This window comes from Jaculus jaculus, chromosome 12 (assembly GCF_020740685.1).
Source record: "Jaculus jaculus isolate mJacJac1 chromosome 12, mJacJac1.mat.Y.cur, whole genome shotgun sequence".
Classification (NCBI taxonomy): Eukaryota; Metazoa; Chordata; class Mammalia; order Rodentia; family Dipodidae; genus Jaculus; species Jaculus jaculus.
In genome coordinates this window covers 61,047,636-61,070,186 of record NC_059113.1, presented here as the reverse complement: position 1 = coordinate 61,070,186, position 22,551 = coordinate 61,047,636, and the positions used below count along the sequence as shown (strand labels likewise).

General features: G+C 48.6%; 2 protein-coding genes and 1 non-coding gene across 6 annotated transcripts; 1 reads left to right on the top strand and 2 right to left on the bottom strand.

The window, feature by feature from the left end:
- Nucleotides 1-862: 862 nt before the first annotated feature.
- Nucleotides 863-999, bottom strand: LOC123453898. The gene has a single exon (XR_006633070.1). It is a non-coding gene; the product is annotated as a small nucleolar RNA SNORA70 (small nucleolar RNA).
- A 1,143-nt stretch (nucleotides 1,000-2,142) lies between these two features.
- Nucleotides 2,143-10,516, bottom strand: Znf48 (zinc finger protein 48). 4 transcript variants are annotated; one of them, XM_045131319.1, is made up of 2 exons: nucleotides 10,406-10,516; nucleotides 2,143-4,830 (listed from the first exon to the last, which is right to left on the bottom strand). In XM_045131319.1, exons 1-2 carry the CDS (start codon nucleotides 10,483-10,485, stop codon nucleotides 3,048-3,050), a joined length of 1,863 nt encoding a protein of 620 aa, XP_044987254.1. In that variant the 5' UTR covers nucleotides 10,486-10,516; the 3' UTR covers nucleotides 2,143-3,047. The 4 variants fall into 4 exon arrangements, with proteins under 4 accessions (XP_044987254.1, XP_044987258.1, XP_044987256.1 ...); XM_045131323.1 differs by lacking the exon at nucleotides 10,406-10,516 and adding an exon at nucleotides 10,293-10,379; XM_045131321.1 differs by lacking the exon at nucleotides 10,406-10,516 and adding an exon at nucleotides 10,094-10,235.
- On the top strand, nucleotides 8,765-22,456 carry Septin1 (septin 1). Its single transcript, XM_045131324.1, has 11 exons — nucleotides 8,765-8,811; nucleotides 17,695-17,785; nucleotides 17,869-17,955; nucleotides 18,159-18,282; nucleotides 19,768-19,902; nucleotides 19,992-20,109; nucleotides 20,630-20,731; nucleotides 20,813-20,912; nucleotides 21,326-21,491; nucleotides 21,722-21,812; nucleotides 21,916-22,456. The coding sequence occupies exons 1-11, from the start codon at nucleotides 8,800-8,802 to the stop codon at nucleotides 22,000-22,002; spliced, it is 1,113 nt and encodes a 370-aa protein (XP_044987259.1). The 5' UTR covers nucleotides 8,765-8,799; the 3' UTR covers nucleotides 22,003-22,456.
- The last annotated feature ends 95 nt before the right edge of the window (nucleotides 22,457-22,551 follow it).

The window sequence follows — 22,551 nt, the reverse complement described above, 5'->3', positions numbered from 1 at the left end:
CCTTTGGCTTTGCAGGCAAGTGCCTTAACCACTAACCCATCTCTCCAGCCCTAAAATATTTTTTCTTCCAAATTTTTATTAACAACTTCCATAATTATAAAAAATACCCCATGGTAATACCCTCCCTCCCCCCACCTAAAATATTTTTAAAAGCAGGTCATGGGGTGGGGATAGTCACAGTGTCCCTGAGAGGATGGTTTAGTGTGCATTTTGCTCCGGTAATTGGTGGGTTGGCAACATCCCATCAGATTCACATACTAGCTCTCCACTTCCTTTTTTTTTAGGGGGGGGGCATTTCAAGGTAGGGTCTCGCTCTAGCTCAGGTTGACCTGGAACTCACGATGTAGTCTCAGGGTAGCCTCAAGCTCATGGCGATCCTCCTACCTCTGCCTCCTGAGTGCTGAGATTACAGGTGTGCCATGTTTGCCACCACACTCAGCTTCTAAATCTGTGGGTGTTTCTTTTGAATCATTTTTTTTATTGTATTGTGAGATTTATTGAGTGAGCATGATTGGTAAGGTTGAGCAGTGGAAGCTCATAAGGGCAGAGCTTGCCACTTGTCCAGGGGACCATGACTGGGATATATTTGACCTCACAGCCATCAAGGATGAGCTGCTTCTCAGCTACATCTTCAAATTCATCCGCATTGAACTTGGTGAAGCCCTATATCTTTGAGATGTGGATCTTCTGGCAGGCAGGAAACTTGGCTCTGCATAGGGCCTCAATCACATGTTCTTTATTCTGCAGCATGGTGTGGATGGACATGATAACCTAGAAAATATGAACCTAGGCCACTGTGCCCTGGGCTTCCTTGTCTAGATTGGGAATAGCATGAGATCAGAAATATGGAGATCCACCAGAAAACTGTCTCCAAGGTCCTTAGGGCCACCTGTTCAAGCAACAGGTTACAACACAAACAAAGGAGGCTGCTGTCTGCAGCTATTGCACACCAGACCCCATGCGGAAAGAAACCTGGTAGACTTGCTTAGTTGGCTGCAGTTGAGTAAAACAAAAAAAATTTTTTTTTTTTTTTTTTTTTTTTTGGTTTCTCAGGTAGGATTTCACTCTAGCCCAGGCTGACCTGAGTTCATTATGTAGTTTTAGGATGGCCTCAAACTCAGTGATTCTCCTACCTCTGCCTCCCGAGTGCTGGATTAAAGGTGTGTGCCACCATGCCCAGCTCTTTCTCTTTTTTTTTTTGAAAGCGAGCAAGACAGAGAAAAACAGAGAGAGAGAGAACTGGTGTGCCAGGGCCCCTAGCCACAGTAATTAAACTGCAGACACTTGAGCCACCTTGTGTGCACCTGTGACCTTGCACATGCCTTACCTTGTACATCTGGCTTTCATAGGATCTGGAGTAGAACATGGGTCCTTAGGCTTCATAGGCAAGTACCTTAACTGCTAAGCCATGTCTCCAGGCCCTAGTTGAGTAAATTTTTAAAAAATGTTTTATCTACTTATGAGGGAGAGAGATAGAATGTGAATGAGCACACCAGGGCCTCCAGCCACTGCAAACGAACTCCAGATGCATGCACCACCTTGTACATCTGGCTTGTGTACTGGGGAATTGAGCCTGGGTCCTTAGGCTTCACAGGCAAACACCTTATCCACTAAGCAATCTCTCCAGCCCTGTTTAAATTTCATTTATTTGAGAAAGGAGGAGGCAGATTAAGAAAGAATGGGCACAACAGGGCTTCAAGCCACTGCAAGCAAACCCCAGACACATGCACCACCTTGTGCATCTGGCTATACAAGGGTACTGGGGGATCAAACTCAGGTACTTTGGCTTCACAGGCATGTGCCTTAACTACTAAGCCATCTCTCCAGCCCCTTTTGTTTTTTGAGGTAGTCTCACTTTAGCCTGGGCTGACATGGAACTTTGTAGTCCAGGCCGGCCTCAAACTCACAGTGATCCTTTTACCTCAGGCTCTGAGTGCTGGGATTAAAGGTGTGTACCACCATGACTTTTTTTTTTTTTTTTTTGACAGCATCTTTGTAACTCTATAACCCAGAATATCTTCAGTTCCACGGTGATCCTTCTGCCTCAACCTCCCAAGTGCTGGGGATTCCGTGTGTGACCCAACACAGCCAGCTCCAATAACCATTTAAAATTTAAACCATATATTGGAGCTAGACAGCAGGTATGTGAAGACAACCTCTTTATTTAATGGATGTAAGGAGAGCAAGGGACCCGTACAAGTTTACACATGGTTGAGTTTTGCCAGTTAGGTGACTATACACCTTTTTCAATCCTTGTCGGGGGCCTGTACCTGTATGTGTGCATACCTCTACCACAAAGCCCAAGCCTCAGACAATAAACAGTATTAGAAGACATATAAAAATGTGGCCTTGGGGCCTTAGGGACCCCCTGCCTCTGCTTACTCTGGTCCTGCCCTGGCCGGGCCAGCAGGTCTCCCCACATGTCCACAAGCTCCCAGGTCTGCCACCCAGACCAGATGCTGAGTGCTCCTTGTCTCTGGTTTATTCAACATGTGTCCAGATATCTGAGTGGGAAGGGGTATTTAAGTCTGGTTTCTGTACCAAAGTGTCCTTCCTGGCTAAGACCATGCCCAGTGGCCCAAGGCTGGGAGTGGGGCGTGCCTACCAAACACAGCAATATTTTTTCCCCATCAGGGTGGTCAAAATGCCCCTGCCTCATATTGGCACCTTCAGTTCCGGGAGTCCCATTGCTGCACCCCATTAAGTCAAACAACCCCTATTCTCCCAGGGTTAGCTTGGGAGAGGTCAATCTTAAACTGAGGCAGATGTTTGGGTTAAGAATCCTCAGGCTAAAGCCAGTATATAAACTTTACAAGTATGTATTAAGTGCCTACTATGTGCTAGGCAGTGCTCTAGAAGCTGTGGTGTAGCACATACTGCAAAGTCCTGACACCTAGCCAGTTTTCTGAGCATGAAGGTTAGTTTCCAATCTCTATTTCTACCTGTTTCTTTCCCTCCTTCTCTCTCCCTCCCACTGCCTCCCAGGCCCTTCTCCGCTTCAGCACAAACACCTTCCCTTTGGTATCTGGGGCCTCCCTGGGCTCCCATCATTCCAGTCCTGCTGGAGGCTCCTCCTTCAGCGCCCTTGCCCGACCATCCCCTATCCCAAAAGGCCTCAAGACCAGGTGCCCACGCTGGTGCTTGATGCGAGCAGAGCTATCACCAAAGCCCTTGCCACACTCTGCACATTTGTATGGCTTCTCCCCAGTGTGTGTTCGCCTGTGTTTGACTAGATCTGAGCTTCGGGGGAACTCCTTCCCACAGAAGCTGCACACATGGGGCTGGCCGGGTCCGGAGGGCTGCGCTCGGACTCGGGGCTGAGAGGCTGCAGGTGCCGGGCCAGGTGGATTATGTGGCCGCAGAAGAGTAGATGGTGGAGGCGGCCGGGCGTGTTCACCCCGGTGGGTACGGAGGTGCTTGACTCGAGCAGAGCTGTCAGCAAAACCCTTTCCACATTCAGGACAGAGGTAGGGTTTTTCCCCTGTGTGCACACGATGGTGTTTCACCAGATCGGAGCTTCTTCGGAAGCCCTTCCCACACTCAGGACACTTGTGGGGTTTGTCCCCTGCCAAGGGTGGGGGTGGCTCCCCAGCCTGTGGACCTGCAGGCTCTGGCTCCAAGCCAGGCAGGCCAAAGGGCCCATCACTAGTGTGTGAAGGACTTCGAGGTGTCAGGGATGGGCTGGTGCCAAGAGGAGGAGGAGGTGGGCTGGGGATCAGGGAGGCTACCGGATAACCAGGGAAACTGAAGTCCTGGGGCTCCATGTGAGTAAGGCGGTGACGAAGAAGGGTGGAGCTGAGGCTAAAGGTGCGGTCACATTCCGGGCAGGCATGAGGCCTCTCACCGCTGTGGGTGCGGAGGTGCTTGACCCGGGCGGAACTGTCAGCAAAGCCCTTGCCACACTCGGGGCACAGGTAGGGCTTCTCACCTGTGTGTACGCGCAGGTGCTTCACCAGGTCAGAGCCCCGGGCAAATTCCTTGCCACACACATCACAGCCAAAGGGCTTGGGTCCTAGGTGACTGCGCTGGTGGCTTAGGAGGCTGCAGCTAAGCACAAACCTTTTGCCACAGTCAGTGCAGATGTACGGCTTCTCCTGAGCCTTGGGTCCAGGTGCAGCTCCTGCAGCGGCCTGAGATGGTTGCCGGCGAGTCACCACTGGCCGAGGGGCCTGCTCCCCTCTGTGTGTCCGCTGGTGCTTTATGCGGGCTGAACTGTCACCAAAGCCCTTGCCACAAATGCCACACTTGTAGGGTTTCTCACCCGTGTGTGTCCGCTGGTGTTTGACCAGGTCGGAACTCTGCCGGAAGCTTTTGCCACATTCACCGCAGATGGTAGGGCGCTCACCAGCAGGGATCCGGGGCCGAGGAATCTTTGGGGGACCCTGGGCTGGGGGCCGGGCTCTGTAGGGTTTCTCACCAGTGTGAGTTCGCTGGTGTTTGATGCGGGCTGAGCTATCCCCAAACCCCTTGCCACAGACCCCGCATTTGTAAGGTTTCTCGCCGGTGTGAGTTCGCTGGTGTTTCACGAGATCTGACATCTGCCGGAAACACTTGCCACACTCTCCACACACTGCGGCTCGGTCACTACTGGCCTGGCCCCAGCGAGGCTCTCCCAGGACTCGAGGGCCTCCATCCCGAGCTTGGGGCTTCCCTAGCCCCTCTCTGTGAATCCATAAGTCATCCCAAGTCTGGATACTATCAGGTTTGAGAGGGACACTTCCTACTTCATGGCCTGGGGCCAAATCTTCCTCTTCCTTGAATTCCAAGTCATCTTCTTCCTGTGGGGTATGTTGAAACTCATCTGGCTGAGAAACCTCCATATTCTCACACCTTAAACATGGGGAAAGAAAACTGAGTTTACAATTCACCTTTTGGCTCAACACTTTACTCCCATTTCTCAGACCCTAATATTTTTTTTTTAAAACTGGGAATGGTGGCACATGCTTTTAATCCCAGCACTCGGGGAGGCAGAGGTAGGTGAATCACCATGAGTTTAAGGTTACCCTGAAACAACATAGTGAATTCCAGGTCAGCCTGGGCTAGAGTGAAATGCTACCTCCAACCTACCCACACACACACACACAAATAATTTTTTTCGAGATAGGGTTTCACTCTAGTCCAAGCTGACCTGGAATTCAGTGTATTCTCAGGGTGGCCTCAAACTCATGGCAATCCTACTACTTCTGCCTCCCAAGTGCTGGAATTAAAGTTCTGCGCCACCATTCCCAGCCGTATATAATTAAAAACATTTTTTTAAATTAATTTATTTGCAAGGAGAGAGAGAATGGGCATGCCAAGACCTAGTGCCATTACAAAGACTCCAGACATACACATCACTTTGTTCATCTGGCTTTATGTGGGTACTGGGGTATTTAACCCAGGCTGTCAGACTTTGCAAGCAAATGCCTTTAGCCACTAAGCCATCTGTCCAACCCAGACACTATCTTTATTTTATTTTTATTTATTTATTTTGGTTTTTCAATGTAGGGTATCACTCTAGCCCAGGCTGACCTGGAATTCACTCTGTAGTCCTACTTCTGCCTTCCGAATGCTAGAATTAAAGGCGTTCGCCATCACACCTGGCTCCAGGCCCTGTCTTTGATGGTAACCTACCTGGCAAGTTTTCTTTGACAATGTGTAGTCTTAAGAACTTTTCTGTCTCTACTGAACTTCTGAATTACTATAGATATGGGAGAACCTATCTATGCCTTTCAATAACAATAATTATTTCATTGTAATATGTTCTTTTTAAGAGGTGTTTTTTTAAACTTTTTTTTTTTTTTTTTTTTTTTTGGTTTTTCAAGGTAGGGTCTCACTCTGGTCCAGGCTGACCTGGAATTAACTCTGTAGTCTCAGGGTGGCCTCGAACTCATGGCGATCCTCCTACCTCTGCCTCCCGAGTGCTGGGATTAAAGGCGTGCGCCACCACGCCCGGCTTTTTTAAACGTTATTTAAGAGAGGGAGAGAGAGGGAGAGGGAGGGAGAGAGAGAGAGAGGGAGAAGCAGATAGAAAGAATGGTAGCATATGCTACCTTGTGCATCTGGCTTACTTGGGTACTGGGAATTTGAACCTGGGTCCTTAGGCTTTTCAGGAAAGCACCTGAACCACTAAGCCATCTCTCCAGCCTATGTTCTTTTTAAAAATATTTTATTTATTTGCAATCAGAGAGGGGGGAGGAGGGAGGGGGAGAGACAGAAAGAGAGATAATGGGCATGCCAGGGCCTCTTGCCACTATAAACAAACTCTAACTCCATGCACCATTTGGAATTCGTTTACAGAACTGCTCAGCCATCTCTCCAGCCCTTAATATGTTTTTTGTTTTTTTTTTTAAACCCACGGTCTCAAGCCAGGCATGGTGATGCACACCTTTAATCCTACTACTCAGGAGGCAAAGGTAGGAGGATTGCTGTGATTTCAAGGCCACCTTGAGACTACATAGTGAATTCCAGGTCAGCCTGGACACTACCTGGAAAAATAAAATAAAAACCCAGGGCTTGAGCTAGAGAGATGACTCAGTGGTTAAGGCACTGGCCTGCAAAGCCTAAGGACCTGAGTTCTGATTCCCCAGTACTCAAGTGAAACCATATGCATAAAGTGGTGTACATATCTGGAGTCCATTTGCAGTGGCTAGAGGCCCTGGCATGCCCATTCTCTCTTACTCAAATAACTAACTAACTAAATAAATAAATAATAAAAATCTCAGGCTGGCCTCCAACTGGGAGGTGGAGGTAGGAGTGCCATGAGTTTGACACCAGTCTTGAGACCACAAAGTGAATCCTAGGTCAGCCTGGGCTAAAGCGAGACCCTATCCTGAAAAAGAGAGCAATAAAAACAAAATATCTATTTACATGCAGGCTGAGAGTGGGAGGAGGATGGGTGCACCAAGCAAATGAACTCCAGACACATGTGCCACTTTGTGCATCTGGCTTTATGTGGGTACTGGGGAACTGAACCTGGGCTTTATAAGCAAGTGCCTTTAATAGCTGGGCCATCTCTCCAGCCCTAATTTTATTTTATTTTTTTTAGAGATAGCAAGAGCAAAACAGTGAATGAGAGAGGGAGAACTGGTGCACCAGGGCCTCAGTCTCTGAAGTCAAACTCGACACTTGGGCCACCTAGTGTGCAGGTGAGACCTTGTGCTTGTCACCTGTGAGTCTGGCTTATGTGGGATCTGGAGAGAAATCAAACGGGTCCTCAGGCTTTGCAGGCAAGTGCCCCAACCACTAACACATCTCTCAAACCCTATTTTATTTTTTACTTTGAGATAGGATGGGGTCTAAGTGGCCCAAACTGATATCAAACTTTAACGATTATTATTTTGCTTTTCGAGGTAGGATCTTGCTCTAGCCCAGGCTGACCTGGAATTCACTATGTAGTCTCAGGGTGGCCTCAAACTCATAGCAATCCTCTTACTTCTGCCTTCTTAGTGCTGGGGTTAAAGGTGTGCGCCACCACACCAGGCTTCCTGATCTCAAACTTTCAGTCACCCTGCCTCAGCCCCCTAAATGCTGGGATTATAGACAGATGCTCCTGTGACTGGCTTACTATATTCTAACCAACAATCACTAAGCTAAACATTGGACCCTCAAAATCCTAGAAAATAATGCTATTATTATCCCTATCTTACACTCACGAAAACAAAATGTTTAAGTCATTTGCTCAAGGTTCTAAAAGTAAGAATGTAAAAAAGCCAGGTTTCTAATTTGGGTTTGTCTGACACCCACACCTGTGTTACTTACTAAATTACGTATCTCGCCAGGCATGGTGGCGCATGCCTTTAATCCCAGCACTCGGGAGGCAGAGGTAGGAGGACCACCGTGAGTTCAAGGACACCCTGAGACTCCATAGTGAATTCCAGGTCAGCCTGAGCTAGAGTGAGACCCTACCTTGAAAAACAAAAAAAAATTACATCTCTATTTGGAAAACTTGGTATGTTGTCTTCTTTTGTATTTTGATACATTACCCTATTTTGTATCTTTTTTTGTAGTTCTTACAAATATTTTATTTACATTGGGCATGGTGGAGCACCCCTTTATCCCAGCACTTGGGAGGCAGAGATAGGAGGATCACTGTGAGTTCCAGGCTACCCTGGCACGATATATATATGTATGTGAATGAGTGTGCCAGGAGGTCTTGCTGCTGCAAATGAACTCCAGATGCATGTACCATGTTGTACATCTGGCATTATGAGTACTGGGGAACCCAGGCTGGCAGGCTTTGCAAGCAAGCGCCTTTACTGCTGACCATCTCTTCAGGCCCTTTCCAGTTTTTTTTTTTAATATTTTATTTTTATTTATTTATTAGCGAGAGATAGAAAAAGAGGCAGATAGAGCATGGGCGTGCCAGGGCCTCCAGCCACTAAACGAATTCCAGATGCATACGCCTAGTGCATCTGGCTTACTTACATAGGTCCTGCGGAATCTAACTTGGGTTCTTTGGCTTTGCAGGCAAGCACCTTAACCGCTAAGCCATCACTCCAGCCCCCTTGTTTAGTTTTTTTGAGACAAGGTCTTGTGTAACCCAGGTTGGCTCCCAAACTTTCCATCCCTAGTGCTGGGACTACAGATGTGTACCACTACCAGTGGCTTCTATGCTGTGATTTATTACTTCAACTAACATCCATACCGAAAAATGCTTAGGGATTATGAAATATTAATAATTATAACTGTGGGCTCATAACATAAGAAAGAAACATAAGAAATTGTCATAAGAAAGGAGACAGACACATTCAAAGCAACAAAGACAAAATCATGAAGAATGAAGTGTATCTGGGAAAGGATCCTGGAACTAGTCTGTTCATGCAAGGATCGGTAAGGCTTTTAGTTAATGGGCAGGCTTAAGGGAGAAGAGAAACAGGGTTAGATCTGGATTTAGTCCAATCTGATACAGAATGCATCACTGGAAAGAAAAGGCCAAAGAAACGTTATACTACAATTGCTAAGATGAGCCAGAATGAGGCTTGATGTAGGGCAGATGAAGCAAGGATGTGTGAAGGATGTGGGGGAGGGAAAGAGACTTGGGGAAGGTGCCCCTCATAGCCTGGCACAGAGTAGGTACTCAGAAACATTGGTTTTCTCCCTAGGTTCTTGTTCCCCTCCCCCTCTTCACGAAGGAACAGCTATGTCCGATTCTTCTGCGTGTGGGTTGGGCAGATCCTTGCACTAGAGACCCCAGCGGGTCATTACCTGTCAGTGTGGCGCGAGGCCACAGTCCTCACCCGCGCGGGTGCCTCCCAGCGGCTCCCTTTCCTCCCAGCCCCGGCGTCTCCCCGCGCGCTCGACGGTGGACACGCCGCCCCCAGCCAGGTCACCGAGAGAATCCTACGGTCGCACGGCCATGTGCGGCCCGCGGTGCCCAGCCGCTGCCCTCTACCGGCCGGCGCGGGCACGGGCTCGAGCATGGGCCGCGGCGGGTCCCAGGATCCGGTGACCCCCGCGGGCGCCGCCGGCCGCCCTGCACCTGCCGCTCCGCCTCCGGGACGCTGCGGCCCCTCTCACCTCGTCGGCCGCCGGACGCCGTCCGGAGCTCCTAGGCGCGGGTGCGGGAACCCGAGCCACCCGCAGCCCGGGGATGCGGTCTCCGCGCCAAGACGGGAGGGGGCTCGGCCCCAGGCGTCCCGGGGGCGGCCGCTGGGGGCGGGGCGGGGGAAGCGGAAGAGCCGGGCCGGCGGAGCCGCTCTAGGACCTGGGAGGAGCTGCGCGCCCGCGGAGGCCGCGGCTCGGCGGCGGCCGGGCGGCGGCGGGCCTGGGGGAGGGCCGCTCTAAGCCCGCGGTGGAGGCCTGAACTCGGTGGTATTAACCGTGAGCCTCCTGGGCTGCAGCTGGCCGGGACGGCCGGAGAGGCTTGCCGGAGGTCGTGGTGCGGGCCCGCGTCCGGCCCCGGCCGCCAGCGCCCTTCACCCGAGCCAGGCAGACAAAGAGAGGGATCCCGAGACGGACCGGGAGAAAGGGAGGGGGAGAGGCCAAGGCGAACAAAGGGCGGCGGGGACCCCGGGCGGGGCGGGGCGGGGCGCCGCGAGGAGAGAAACAAAGCCAGGCGGGGCGGGGGCCGGAGTGGGGGCTCTGGAAGAGAGAGGGGGCCCCAGGTACCTGCCTCGGGGAAAGGCAAGAGGGAATCCGACCTGCTGCCCCGACGGAAGCCTAGAGCTCCAGAATTGACGTCCTAACCAGAGTCAGAGAGGACTCAGGCGGCGGGAGGCCGAGGACGGCTGCAGACGCCCAGAGCAGGGACAAAGAGATGCAGAACCAGATAAGAGACCGAGAGTCACCGAAGTGCAGTCGGGGGAGCTTACGATGAAAGGCTTTGAGCACTAAGGGAAACTGGCTCCGGAACAGAAGACTACAGGCAGAGATAAAGACAGAAACAAAGAGGCTACCCAGAAGACTAGGGACAAGACAGCCTTACAAAGGCCCAGCCCAGGGAGGGACTGAACAGTTAAAGCTGGTTCCATCCTGGTGTGGCTCTTGGCTAGGGCTGCATTTCATGGGACCCAGCCCCTGGAAGCATGGTGTGAAGATTTTAGTATTGCAGGCATGCTTGTTTTTGTGGAGGGGAGTACCTGGAGGTGTCTTCTGTCCCCCCATCCCCCGCCTCTTTGGAGAGACCTCTTTATTTATTGGTTTTGTGAGGTAGGGTCTCACTGTAGCCAAGGCTGAGCTGGAATTCACTATGTAGTCACTGGGTGGCCTCAAATTTACAGTGATCCTCCTATCTCTGCCTCCTAAATTATGGGACTAAAACCTGCTTGGCTTTTTTTTTTAATTCATTTTTATTTATTTATTTGAGAGTGACAGAGAGAGAAAGAGGCAGGTGGAGAGAGAGAATGGGCGCGCCAGGGCTTCCAGCCACTGCAAACGAACTCCAGATGCGTGTGCCCCCTTTGTGCATCTGGCTAACGTGGGTCCTCAAGCCTCGAACCGGGGTCCTTAGGCTTCACAGGCAAGCGTTTACCCGCTAAGCCATCTCTTCAGCCTACCTGCTTGGTTTTGGAAGCAGGGTCTCACTCTAGCTCAGGCTGACCTCACAGTGATTCTCCTACCTTAGCTTCCGAAGTGCTGAGATTAAAGTCAATCACCACTCTTTCTCCCCCCAGCTTAATTTATTGTTCTTTGAAACAGGGTCTCATGTAGCCTAGGCTGGTCTCAAACTCACTATGTAGCCAAAGATAACCTTGAACTTGTGATCCTCCTGCCCCTACTTCTCAAGTTCTGGAATTACAGGCATATGCCATAACATCTGCTTTATGTGGTGGTAGACATCAAACCTAAGGCATGCTAGACAAGCCCTGTACCAACTACGTTATATTCCCAGACCTCACCCTCAGTTTTCTAAAATAAATATTTCTAAAATAAAAATTTGGGGCTGGAGAGATGGCTTAGCGGTTAAGTGCTTGCCTGTGAAGCCTAAGGACCCCGGTTCGAGGCTCGGTTCCCCAGGTCCCATGTTAGCCAGATGCACAAGGGGGCGCACGCATCTGGAGATCGTTTGCAGAGGCTGGAAGCCCTGGCGCACCCATTCCCTCTCTCTCCCTCTATCTGTCTTTCTCTCTGTGTCTGTCGCTCTCAAATAAATAAATTAAAAAAAAAAAAAGAGCATTGATGACTTTTCCCCTCTAGCAACCTGCGTCTTCCCTTAAAAAAATTGAAAACATCAGACCCAGATCATTTCATCAGAAAGGAAACTGTTCAGTCTGCCCTGCTAACGAAAGATTCCTCAGTAACCCCCTTTTGTAGTTAGCTTTCATTGTAACATATTCAGGAACAGATCTAGAAACTAGAAGCCGAGCATCAATCACCATATCACACCTACCAGCCTGAGAGGTCTTTTTTTTTTAAGGTTACATAGGGGAAGTGTAGTTGAAACAATAAGACACATTACATTTGGGGATGTAGCTCACTGGTCAAGCATTTGTCCAGCATGAACAAGGCCTACAGCCCTTGCCTAGCATCCAGAAGGCTCTGGATCCCATCCCCAGCACCACACCCCACACACTACATGTTTTTCTTTCTTGGAGGGCAGGTGGTACTGAGGATGAGTCTTATGCATGCTAGGGAAGGTCTCCTGCTCATGGAAAATTCTTTTATAGCCACCCCTATGTTGGTATCTTGTATATGATTCATGCCAATTCGCTACTTTTTTTTTTTAGGCATTGTCTCACTCTAGCCTAGGCTAACCTGAACTCACTCTGTAGTCCAGGCTGGCCTCAAGTTCACAGAACTCTTCCTACCTCAGCCTCCCCATTGCTGGAATTAAAGGTATGAGTCACCATACCAGCCCATCGTTTGTTTTGATGTAGGGTCTTCCTACATAGCCCTGGCTGTCGTGGAACCACTATATAGATTAGGCTGGCATTGAGTTCTTTTTTTATTTTATTTTATTTATTTATTTGAGAGCGACAGAGACAGAGAGAAAGACAGAGAGAGGGAGGGAGAGAGAGAGAATGGGCGTGCCAGGGCTTCCAGCCTCTGCCAACGAACTCCAGACGCGTGCGCCCCCTTGTGCATCTGGCTAATGTGGGACCTGGGGAACCGAGCCTTGAACCGGGGTCCTTAGGCTTCACAGGCGAGCGCTTAACCGCTAAGCCATCTCTCCAGCCCGAGTTCTTTTTTTTTTATTAATTTTGTTTTTATTATTAATTTATTTTTTATTGACAACTTCCATAATTGTAAACAATATCCTATGGTAATTCCCTCCCTCCCCACACTTTCCCTTTTGAAACTCTATTCACCATCATATCCCCTCCCCCTCTCAATCAGTCTCTCTTATTTATTGATTGATTTTTCGAGGATCTCATTCTGGCCCAGGCTGACCTAGAATCCACTATGAAGTCTCAGGGTGGCCTTGAACTCACTGTGATCCTTCTATCTGCCTCCCGAGTGCTGGGATTAAAGGCGTGCCACCATCCTGGCAATATTTCTTATTTTGATGTCATGATCTTTTCCTCCTATTATGATGGTCACATAGTGTTAAGGACTTGAACTCTTGATTCTACCTGCCTCAAGTGCTGGGATAACATTCCTGCACTTTCACTTCTGGCTAGGGTTTTGTGAAAATATGACAGCTATTAATGTTCCTACCCCTCTGTTGTGGTGGAAGAAAGTTAACAAAGAAACTGGACCCAGACGACACTCTAAAACACAAGTTTCTTTTCTTTTTTTTTAATTTACTTGAGAGCGACAGAGACAGAGAGAAAGACAGAGAGAGAGAGAGAGAATGGGCACACCAGGGCCTCCAGCCTCTGCAAATGAACTCCAGACGCGTGCACCCCCTTGTGCATCTGGCTAACGTGGGACCTGGGGAACCGAGCCTCGAACCGGGGTCCTTAGGCTTCACAGGCAAGCGCTTAACCGCTAAGCCATCTCTCCAGCCCGCAAGTTTCTTTTTTAAAAAAAAATTACAATCTAGGTCTTTTATTTATTTATGACATTTACTAAACCATGAATTCATAGGGAATAGGCTCCAGCAGCTCAAGTTCTTTTCCATTAGTTCTCACAAAGTGTAAAACACAGTTTCTATTGTCCAGGCTTTACCAGGGAGACAGCATGACCCTGAATCTCCTTCCTATCTGTGCAGCTGCACCCTGTTTGTATGTTATCTGGTCAGTGTAACCATAGGCACAAACACCCCTGAGCAAACAGCTTCCTTTCTTTTTTATTTTTATGTTTTGGAGATATGTTTTGTAGCCCAGGCTGACCTATAACTCAGTTTGTAATACCATGAACTCATATCAATCCTTCTACCTCTGCCTCCAGAAGGGACTAAAGGTGTGTGTCACCACACCTGACCTCAGCCTTTATTCTGCTTAACTTTGTTTACTCATATCACTTGGGTTTTTTGTTTTGTTTTGCTTTGCTTTTGTTTTTGGCCTTGAACTCTCAGTGATCCTCCAGTTAGCATCTATTATGGAAACTGAAGTTTCAAAGAGTTGTTCATTGTAGGTAAACTCAGGCTGGGTCTGGGATCAACACCTATGATGGTAATTTCTAGGTCCCTCTATACCAGAGTAGGAGGAAACAGCACCTTCCTCAGAGCTAGCATCTGTGTACCCTAAACAAATCAAAAGTCCACCTTGCAAAGATTTGGGATGGTATGGTACTAGGATAATCCCCACCCCCCATTAGAAGTAGACACCCCATAAAGTGTGGGCCAGATACCCCATAATGCAGTTTAAGACCCTTCCCTACTTCTCCTCAAGAAGACTTTAAAACCTATTTCTCTTACTTAGGGTTTCAGAGCTCCCTTCTGACTTTCTTTGTTCTGAACCCCACCAAGTCCCTCCTGGCATTAATGAAACTGTGGATCCCCCCACCAAAAAAAACTGTCTCAGTTCTTTTCTAAATCCTTAACCTCACATTGACTGCTGTCTCAAAACAACAAAATCCAATGCATTGGGAGCTGCCAGTGTAGCTTGGCACACTGTGATGGTTTAATATATCCATTTGACAGGTCCTAGTGTGACCTGTGAGGGACTATAGAGATTAGGTTAATTTCTGGGCATGTAGGTTAGGGGTTATCTTAATTAGGTTAACTAAGGTGGGAAGACCTGTAAAGACTTCCGGTCACTCAGACTCTCCCTAACTCCCTCTGGCCAGCTCTCACCCCCTCTATGATTGAGGTTTCAAAGAGTTGCTTTCATTCGGACGTGGTGCACACTTTCAGTCTCAGCACTCGGCAGGCAGAAGTAGGAGGACTGCGGAAGAGTTCAAAGCCACCCTGAGACTACACTACATAGTGAATTGAATTCCAGGTCAGCCTGTGCTAGAATGAGGCCCTATCTCAAAAAAACAAAAAGACAAAAGCGGGCCTGGAGAGATGTCTCAGCAGTTAAGATACTTGCCTGCAAAGTCCAAGGACCGGAGTTCAATTCCCCAGTACCCACGTAATACCAGATGCACAGTGTGGTGCATATGTCTGGAGTTCTTTCAGTGGCTAGAGGCCCTGGTTCACCCATTCTCTGCCTCTCTCTCTCTCTCTTTGCCTCTTTCTCCTTCATTCTCTCTTAATAAATAAATAAAAGAGAAAGCTAACTGAGCCCTAGCATTCATTGATCTCTTGCTTCCTCACTGTGAACTGAATGTGACCAGCTCTGCTTCTGGAACCTGCCATCCTCACTGTAAGCTAAAATAAACGCTTCTCTCTCTCTCTCTCTCAAAAAAAAAAAAAAAAAAAAAGAAAAGAAAAAGAAAAAGAAAAGAAAAGAAAAAGAAAGAAGGAAAGAAAATAAATAAATAAATAATTATGTGTGTGTTTCATATATATATATATATATATATGTAATTATTACTATTATTTTTCCCAAGGTAGGGTCTCACTCTAGCTCAGGCTGACCTGGAATTTACTATGTAGTCTCAGGGTGGTTTCAAACTCACAGTGATCCTCCTACCTGTGCTTCCCAAGTACTGGGATTAAAGGCATGTGCCACCATGCCCAGCTCTTTTTTTTTTTTTTTTTTTTTTTTGAGGTAAGGTCTCACTCTAGCCCAGACTGACCTGGAATTCACTATGTAGTCTTAAGCTAACCTCAAACCCAGGCTAATTTCCTACCTACCTCAGCCTCTGGAGTGCTGGGATTAAAGGCATGTGCCACCACGCCAGGCTGCTTTCTTTCTTTCTTTGATACTTTATTTGAGAGAAAGAGGCAGATAGGGTTGGAGAGATGGCTTAGTGGTTAAGGCACTTTTCTGTGAAGCCTAAGGACCGAGGTTTGATTCTCCAGGTCCCAAGTAAGCACAAGGTGGCGCATGCCTCTGGAGTTTGTTTGCAGTGGCTAGAGGTCCTGGCATGCCCATTCTCACTCTCTCGCTGTCTCTAATTAATAAATTTTTAAAAATCTTTAAATATTAAAAAGGGGGGGTGCTTGAGATATGGCTTAGCAGTTAAGGCACTTGCCTGTGAAGCCTACAGACCCAGGTTTGATCAGATTCCCCAGTACCCATGTAAGCCAGATGTATGAGGTGACACAGCATCTGGAGTTCATTTACAGTGGCTGGAGGCCACTATCTTCCTCTTCTCTCTTTCTCTCAAATAAATAAAATGTTATTATAAAATAAAAAGAAAAAAGAAAAGAAAGAGGCAGTTAGAATGATCAAGGTCTTTAGCCAATGCAAATGAACTCCAGGTGCATGTGCCATCACTTGTGCATCTGGCTTTATGTGATTACTGGGAAATTAAGCCTGGATTCTTTGGCTTTGCCTGCAAGCACCTTAACTGCTAAATCGTCTCCAACCCTTCTTTAGTTTTTAGTTTTATTAGCATTTTCCATGATTATAAAAAACATCCCATGGTAATTCCCTCCCTCCCCCCCCCCACTTTCCCCTTTGAAATTCCATTCTCCATCATATTACCTCCCCATCACAATCATTGTACTTACATATATACAATATCAACCTATTAAGTACCCTCCTCCCTTCCTTTCTCTTCCCTTTATGTCTCCTTTTTAACTTACTGGCCTCTGCTGCTAAGTGTTTTCATTCTCACACAGAAGCCCAGTCATCTGTAGCTAGGATCCACATATGAGAGAGAACAAGTGGCGTTTGTCCAGCCCTTCTTTTTATTATTGTTAATTAATTAATTTTATTGACTATTTCCATAATTGTAGACAATAATCCATGGTAATTCCCCCCCTCCCTGGCCCTTCTTTTTTGTTTTTGTTAATCCCTTATCATACTTGTTAAAGAGACTATGGGGGCTGGAGAGATGGCTTAGCAGTTAAGGTGTTTGCCTGCAAAGCCAAAGGACCTTGGTTTGATTCCCCAGGACCCATGTAAGCCAGATGCACAGGATGCTGCATGCACCTGGAGTCCCCATTCTCTCTCTGCCCCCCCCCTTCAAATAAATAGCCAGGTGTGGTGGTGCACGCCTTTAATCCTAGGACTCTGGAGGAAGCAGAGGTAGGAGGATCACCATGAGTTCGAGTCAACCCTGAGACTACATAGTTAATTCCAGGTCAGCCTGAGCTAGAGTGAGACCCTACCTCAAAAAAAAACAAAATAAATAAATAAATAAGAATAATAAAGTTTTTTTAAAAAGAGAATATGGGGAGGGGGAGGCTGGAGAGATGGCTCAGTGGTTAAGGTGCTTGCCTGCAAAGCCTAAGGACCTGAGTTCCATTCCCGAATACCCACATAACCCCAGATGTACAAGGTGGTGCATGTGTCTGGAGTTCGTTTGCAGTGGCTAGAGGCCCTGGTACACCCATTTTCTATCTGCCTCTTTCTTTCTCAAGTAAATAAATAAAACTTTTTATTATTATTTTAAAAAAAGAATAGCCCGCTTCCTTCCTTATTGTCCAAACCCCTCCTCTCACCATGGTGATGGAGTCTCATTGTGGAGAATGGAGGGGTCATGATGAGCAAAGAGATCCAGGAGGTAGAAACTCTCTTGGTTTTCTCACCTCTCTGGTCTGGGCCAATTTGAGCTTCTCAGCTTCCGGCACTGTCCTCCCCCTTCTTTTCTGCATTCAACTTCCTGCCCCATCAGAGGAAGTGCGAAGCAATACCAGGTACTGCGACAGCCAGCAGAGCCATGGTGAGTTCTTGGGCCCATAAACGCAAGTATTTGGGTCTCAGCCTTCCTCCCCCAGGATCCTCATGCCAAGATGAATCCATGAAAGTTGACTGTCTACCCCTGGTTACTGTGGCCGTACCTGTCTCATCCAGGAGCCTCATATTGCCTCTCCCTCCCCCACTCCAACAGGACAAGGAATATGTGGGTTTTGCAGCCCTTCCCAACCAGCTGCACCGCAAGTCGGTCAAGAAGGGGTTTGACTTCACACTCATGGTGGCAGGTCTGGGGGTTCTGGAGGGAGTTGGGGTTGAAGATGTCCTCAAGAGTTCCTGTTGTTGACAAGTCTGCCTGTCCTCTGCACAGGGGAGTCTGGCCTGGGAAAATCCACCCTCATCAACAGTTTGTTCCTCACCAACCTCTATGAGGATCGGCAGGTGCCAGACGCCAGTGGTAAGAGCCCCAATCCTCTGTAGATTGTTCGGGGCCCCTTCCTGTCTGCATTCTTTTTCATTACATCTAGAGACTTGGGTGGCCATTGTTTTTCTCTGAGGGGACTTTCTGGCCCCCTGAATAAATAGGAACAGCTGTAATGCTGGGAAAGAAAAAGAGCTCTGCCACAGAGCCCTGTGTGGAACCTCTCTGTGTCCCCACAGCTCGCTTGACACAAACTCTGACCATCGAGCGCAGGGGTGTGGAGATAGAGGAGGGGGGTATCAAGGTGAAGCTGACCTTGGTGGACACGCCTGGATTTGGGGACTCTGTGGACTGCTCAGACTGGTGAGGAGGTCAGCCCCAAATGTCCTGGGTTGCTTCTCTCTCTCTCTTTAATTTTTTTTTTTTTTTTTTTTTTTTGAGGTAGGGTCATGCTCTAGCCCAGTGACCGAAATTCACTCTGTAGTCTTAGGGTGGCCTTGAACTCATGATGATCCTTCTACCTCAGCCTCTCAATTTCAGGGATTAAAAAGGTGAGCACCACCATGTCCAGCCTGGGCTTCTTTTCTTTTCTTTTTATTTTGATTCATGGTTTCTCTGTGTGCCTCAGAGTACTTCAAATTCACCATGTAGTTTACTGAGGCTGGCCTCAAACTTAAAATCCTCCGGCTGGGATTATAGGTATGAGCCATGCCTCCTTGTCTAAAAATTAAAAAAAAATATTTTGTTTTTATTTGTTTTGGTTTTTCCAGGTAGGGTCTCACTCTAGCTCAGGTTGACCTGGAATTCACTTTGTAGTCTCAGGGTGGCCTTGAACTCATGTCAATCTTCCTACTTCAGCAACCCCAGTGCTGGGATTAACGGTGTGCACCACCATGCCCAGTTTATTTTTATTCATTTATGTGAGAGAGAGAAAGAGGCAGATAGAGAGACAGAAAAAGAAAGAACAGATGCACCAGGGCCTCCAGCCACTGCAAAGGAACTCCACATGCATGTGCCACCTTGTGCATCTGGCTTACGTGGGTCCTGGGGAATCAAGCCTCAAACGAGGGTCCTTAGGCTTTACAGGCAAGCATTTAACTGCTAATCCATCTCTCCAGCCCTCCCCCCTTTTTTTGAGCTAGGGTCTCACTCTGGCCCAACTGACCTGGAATTTATTCTAGTTACAGGGTGACCTTCAACTCTTAGCAACCCTCCTACCTCTGCCTTCCGAGTGTTGGGACTAAAGGTGTGCACTACCATGCCTGGCTAAGGATTTTTTGTTGTTGTTAAAACAGCCTCAAATTAGCCCAGGCTACCCTCAAACTGTGTAGCCCAGGTTGGCCTCAAACTCATGGCAATCCCCTTGCCTCGGTTTCCTAGGATTAAAGGCCAATGAGTTTGTTTTTTTTTTTCAAAGTAGGTTCTAGCCCAGGCTGACCTGAAATGGTGGCCTCAAGCTCACAGCGATCCTCCTACTTCTGTTTCCCAAGCTGGAATTAAGGGGGTTTACCACCATGCCCTGCTACAATGAGTTTCTTTCTTTCTTTCCTTCTTTTTTTTTTTCGAAGTAGGACTTCTTCATTCATTCTAGCCCAGGCTGACCTGGAATTCACTATGTAGTCTCAGGGTGGCTCTGAACTCATGGTGATCCTTCTACCTCTACTGGGATTAAAGGTGTGTGCCACCACACCTGGCCACACTGAGTTTCTTGATGTCTCATCTATATCCTTGCCATCTTTGGTTAGAGGTGAAAGAAGTAATTCCCGTTCCACAGTTGTGGCTACCCTTACCTCCTCCCCTACCTTATGGCCTCTGATCTCTGACTGCACATGATTTCCCACACCCCAGCTGGCTGCCCGTGGTACACTTCATTGAGGAGCAATTTGAGCAGTATCTTAGAGATGAGAGTGGCCTGAATCGGAAGAACATTCAAGACTCCAGAGTCCACTGTTGCCTCTACTTCATCTCACCCTTCGGCCGGGGGTCTGGAAGATATCCTGGGGTTGGGTGGTTGGGTGACTGGGGAAGCCTCTGCACCCTGGAGATAGGTTCTGATCAATCCCTGGGTGCAGGCTTCGGCCCCTAGATGTGGCCTTCCTCCGGGCAGTGCATGACAAAGTCAACATCATCCCAGTCATTGGCAAAGCAGATGCCCTGATGCCTAAGGAAACTCAGGTGCTCAAGCAGAAGGTATGGATGGGTGGTAACTTCTGACCCTTGACACCAAGTGAAATTCATATCCAAACCTCATCTTAGCTTTGACTGCTGTAATTGTATGGTGGCCTTTTTGGAGCACAAGGTGTCAGGCTTGATTGTGTGAGATTTTCTGAGGAAAGGAGTTATGAATCTGTCATAAGTACCCAAGTTCTCAAAGGCTCGTAACAGGGTGGCAATGCAGCCTGGTGCTAGATGATTGGCTAGGCCTGTCTGAAGAAAAGGAAAGGGCTCATGGCCTCTGACTTCTCTCTGGTCATGACATTGATGACTCCCTGTGGGTCTTCAGCTCTCTTTCCCATTTATGTCTGTCCTGGTCATTTGATGTCTGTTCCTTCTTTCTTCATTTCTCACCAGCATGCCTCTGAGAATTTAGTTTTGGTCATCTTGTATGTCCATCTCTCACTACTCCTGTGTTCCACGTCTTCCTTTCTCTCTGATCACTCAGTGCTCCTCAGTTTGTCACAACTTCCTCTCTCTATCTTTCTCCTCTGAGATCCGAGATCAGTTGAAGGAGGAAGAGATCAACATCTACCAGTTCCCAGAATGTGACTCTGATGAGGATGAAGACTTCAAGAAGCAGGACGCAGAGATGAAGGTGTGAGAGGAGGAGGAAGGGACAGAGAGAGAAGCAGGTTTCTGCCGAGGAGGGGGCCAACTCCTGACCCTCTTTCTTTAGGAAAGTATACCTTTCGCAGTCGTGGGTTCAAGCAAGGTGGTGAAAAATGTTGGAACCAGACCAGTGAGGGGACGCTGCTATTCCTGGGGTACTGTGGAGGGTAAGACTTGGCATGCATTCTGTGGTGGGTAAGGCCAGGTATTCATTCTAAGGTCAGTGAGGACCCCAGACTGCACCCAGTATGTGAAGCTAAGGTGGGTTGTGGTTCTGACAGTTCCTAGGAGTCAAAAGAAAGGGTTCAAACCTGAGTGTGGTAGTGCACGCCTTTAATCCCAGCACTCAGGAAGCAGAGGTAGGATGATTACTGTGAGTTCGAGGCCACCCTGAGACTACATAGTGAATTCTAGGTCAGCCTGGGCTAGAGTGAGACCCTACCTCGGACCCCCCCCCTTCCAAAATGGGGGTCTTCGGGCTGCAAACCGAGGATCCTTATTTCAGAACAGCAGCAGTACTCCCAAGGGACGCTCCCTGAGGGTGGGGTTGAATGCAAAGCTCTGCTGGTCCTCCCTCTAGTGGAGAATCCACATCACTGCGATTTCCTGAACCTGAGACGCATGCTGGTGCAGACACACCTTCAGGACTTGAAAGAGGTCACGCACGACCTGCTCTACGAGGGTTACCGAGCTCGCTGCCTACAGAGCCTTGTTCGACCTGGGGCTCGGGATCGAGCCAGTCGCAGGTGAGGACTGGCAGACTGTTTTGATGCTTCCAAGGCGCGCGCACACACACATACAGGAACAGCCTTCTAGATTCGCCCTGCTTTCTTCCACCCTTGATCTCTTAGCTCTTCCTCATACACCTTACCTCCGGCCCTAACCTCCTGGATGTGACCCCGCCCCTTAGACACCAAATTTGTCCGAAGCCCTGACTCAGTAACTCTGACTCCGTTTCCCTTCCACTACCCCTTAGCAAGCTTTCCCGCCAGAGCACCACAGAGATCCCGCTGCCCATGCTGCCGCTGGCCGAGACGGAGAAGTTGATCCGCGAAAAGGACGAAGAGGTGAGCAAGCGCCTCTCTTCCCCTCCAACCAACGCCCTAGGTCTTCTTTGAGGTCCCTTTCTGACCTTTCCCAATCCCACTGCCTGCGCTCTTGCCCTGACAGCTGCGCCGTATGCAAGAGATGCTCGAGAAGATGCAAGCCCAAATGCAGCAAGGCCAGGCTCAGGGTGAGCAGTCGGATGCTTTTTGAGGACCTCCTGCCACCGCCTTGTCTTACATCCGCCCCACCTTCAGTCTCTCTTAGCCAATCCCCGGGCTCTAGACTCCCCAGTGGGTAGGCCCGCCCTTGGCCCTTGCTTTGTTTAGGTTCATGCTAAAGGCTCGCCCCAAAACCCAGAATTGCCAGGTGTGGTGGCGCACGACTTTAATCACAGGCAGAGGTAGGAGGATCGCTGTTGAGTTCGAGGCCAGCCTGGACTGCAGACTGAGTTCCAGGTCTGCCTGGGCTAAAGTGAGACTCTATCTCGAACCCCTCCTCCGTAAAAAACAACCAAACAAAACCCAACAAAATGTGTCGCCCTCTCCATCGGCCCCGGCTCCTTTTGTTCCCGGGAGGGAGGGTCTCCAGCCCAACTCCGGATTCCCCTCTTCACCTCTCGGCCTCCCCATCTATTCTCTGTCATCAATAAAAATAGCTTCCCTGATGCTTGTGGGGTCTTCTCTTTCCAGCCATCGGAGCTAACTCCACTGGGCTCTTGGCCACGATTCATTCGTTGGAAATTCCCTTTTTGGTTGGGTA

Coding starts and splice junctions, on each gene's coding strand:
- Znf48 (XM_045131319.1), bottom strand. CDS start 10,485: ATGAAATGCAGCCCTAGCCAAGAGCCACACCAGGATGGAACCAGCTTT. Junction 4,831..10,405: donor CCTCCCTGGGCTGGGCCTTT/GTAAGGCTGTCT, acceptor CCCATGTTTAAG/GTGTGAGAATATGGAGGTTT.
- Septin1 (XM_045131324.1), top strand. Junction 20,732..20,812: donor AGCAGGACGCAGAGATGAAG/GTGTGAGAGGAG, acceptor CTCTTTCTTTAG/GAAAGTATACCTTTCGCAGT. Junction 21,492..21,721: donor CGGGATCGAGCCAGTCGCAG/GTGAGGACTGGC, acceptor ACTACCCCTTAG/CAAGCTTTCCCGCCAGAGCA.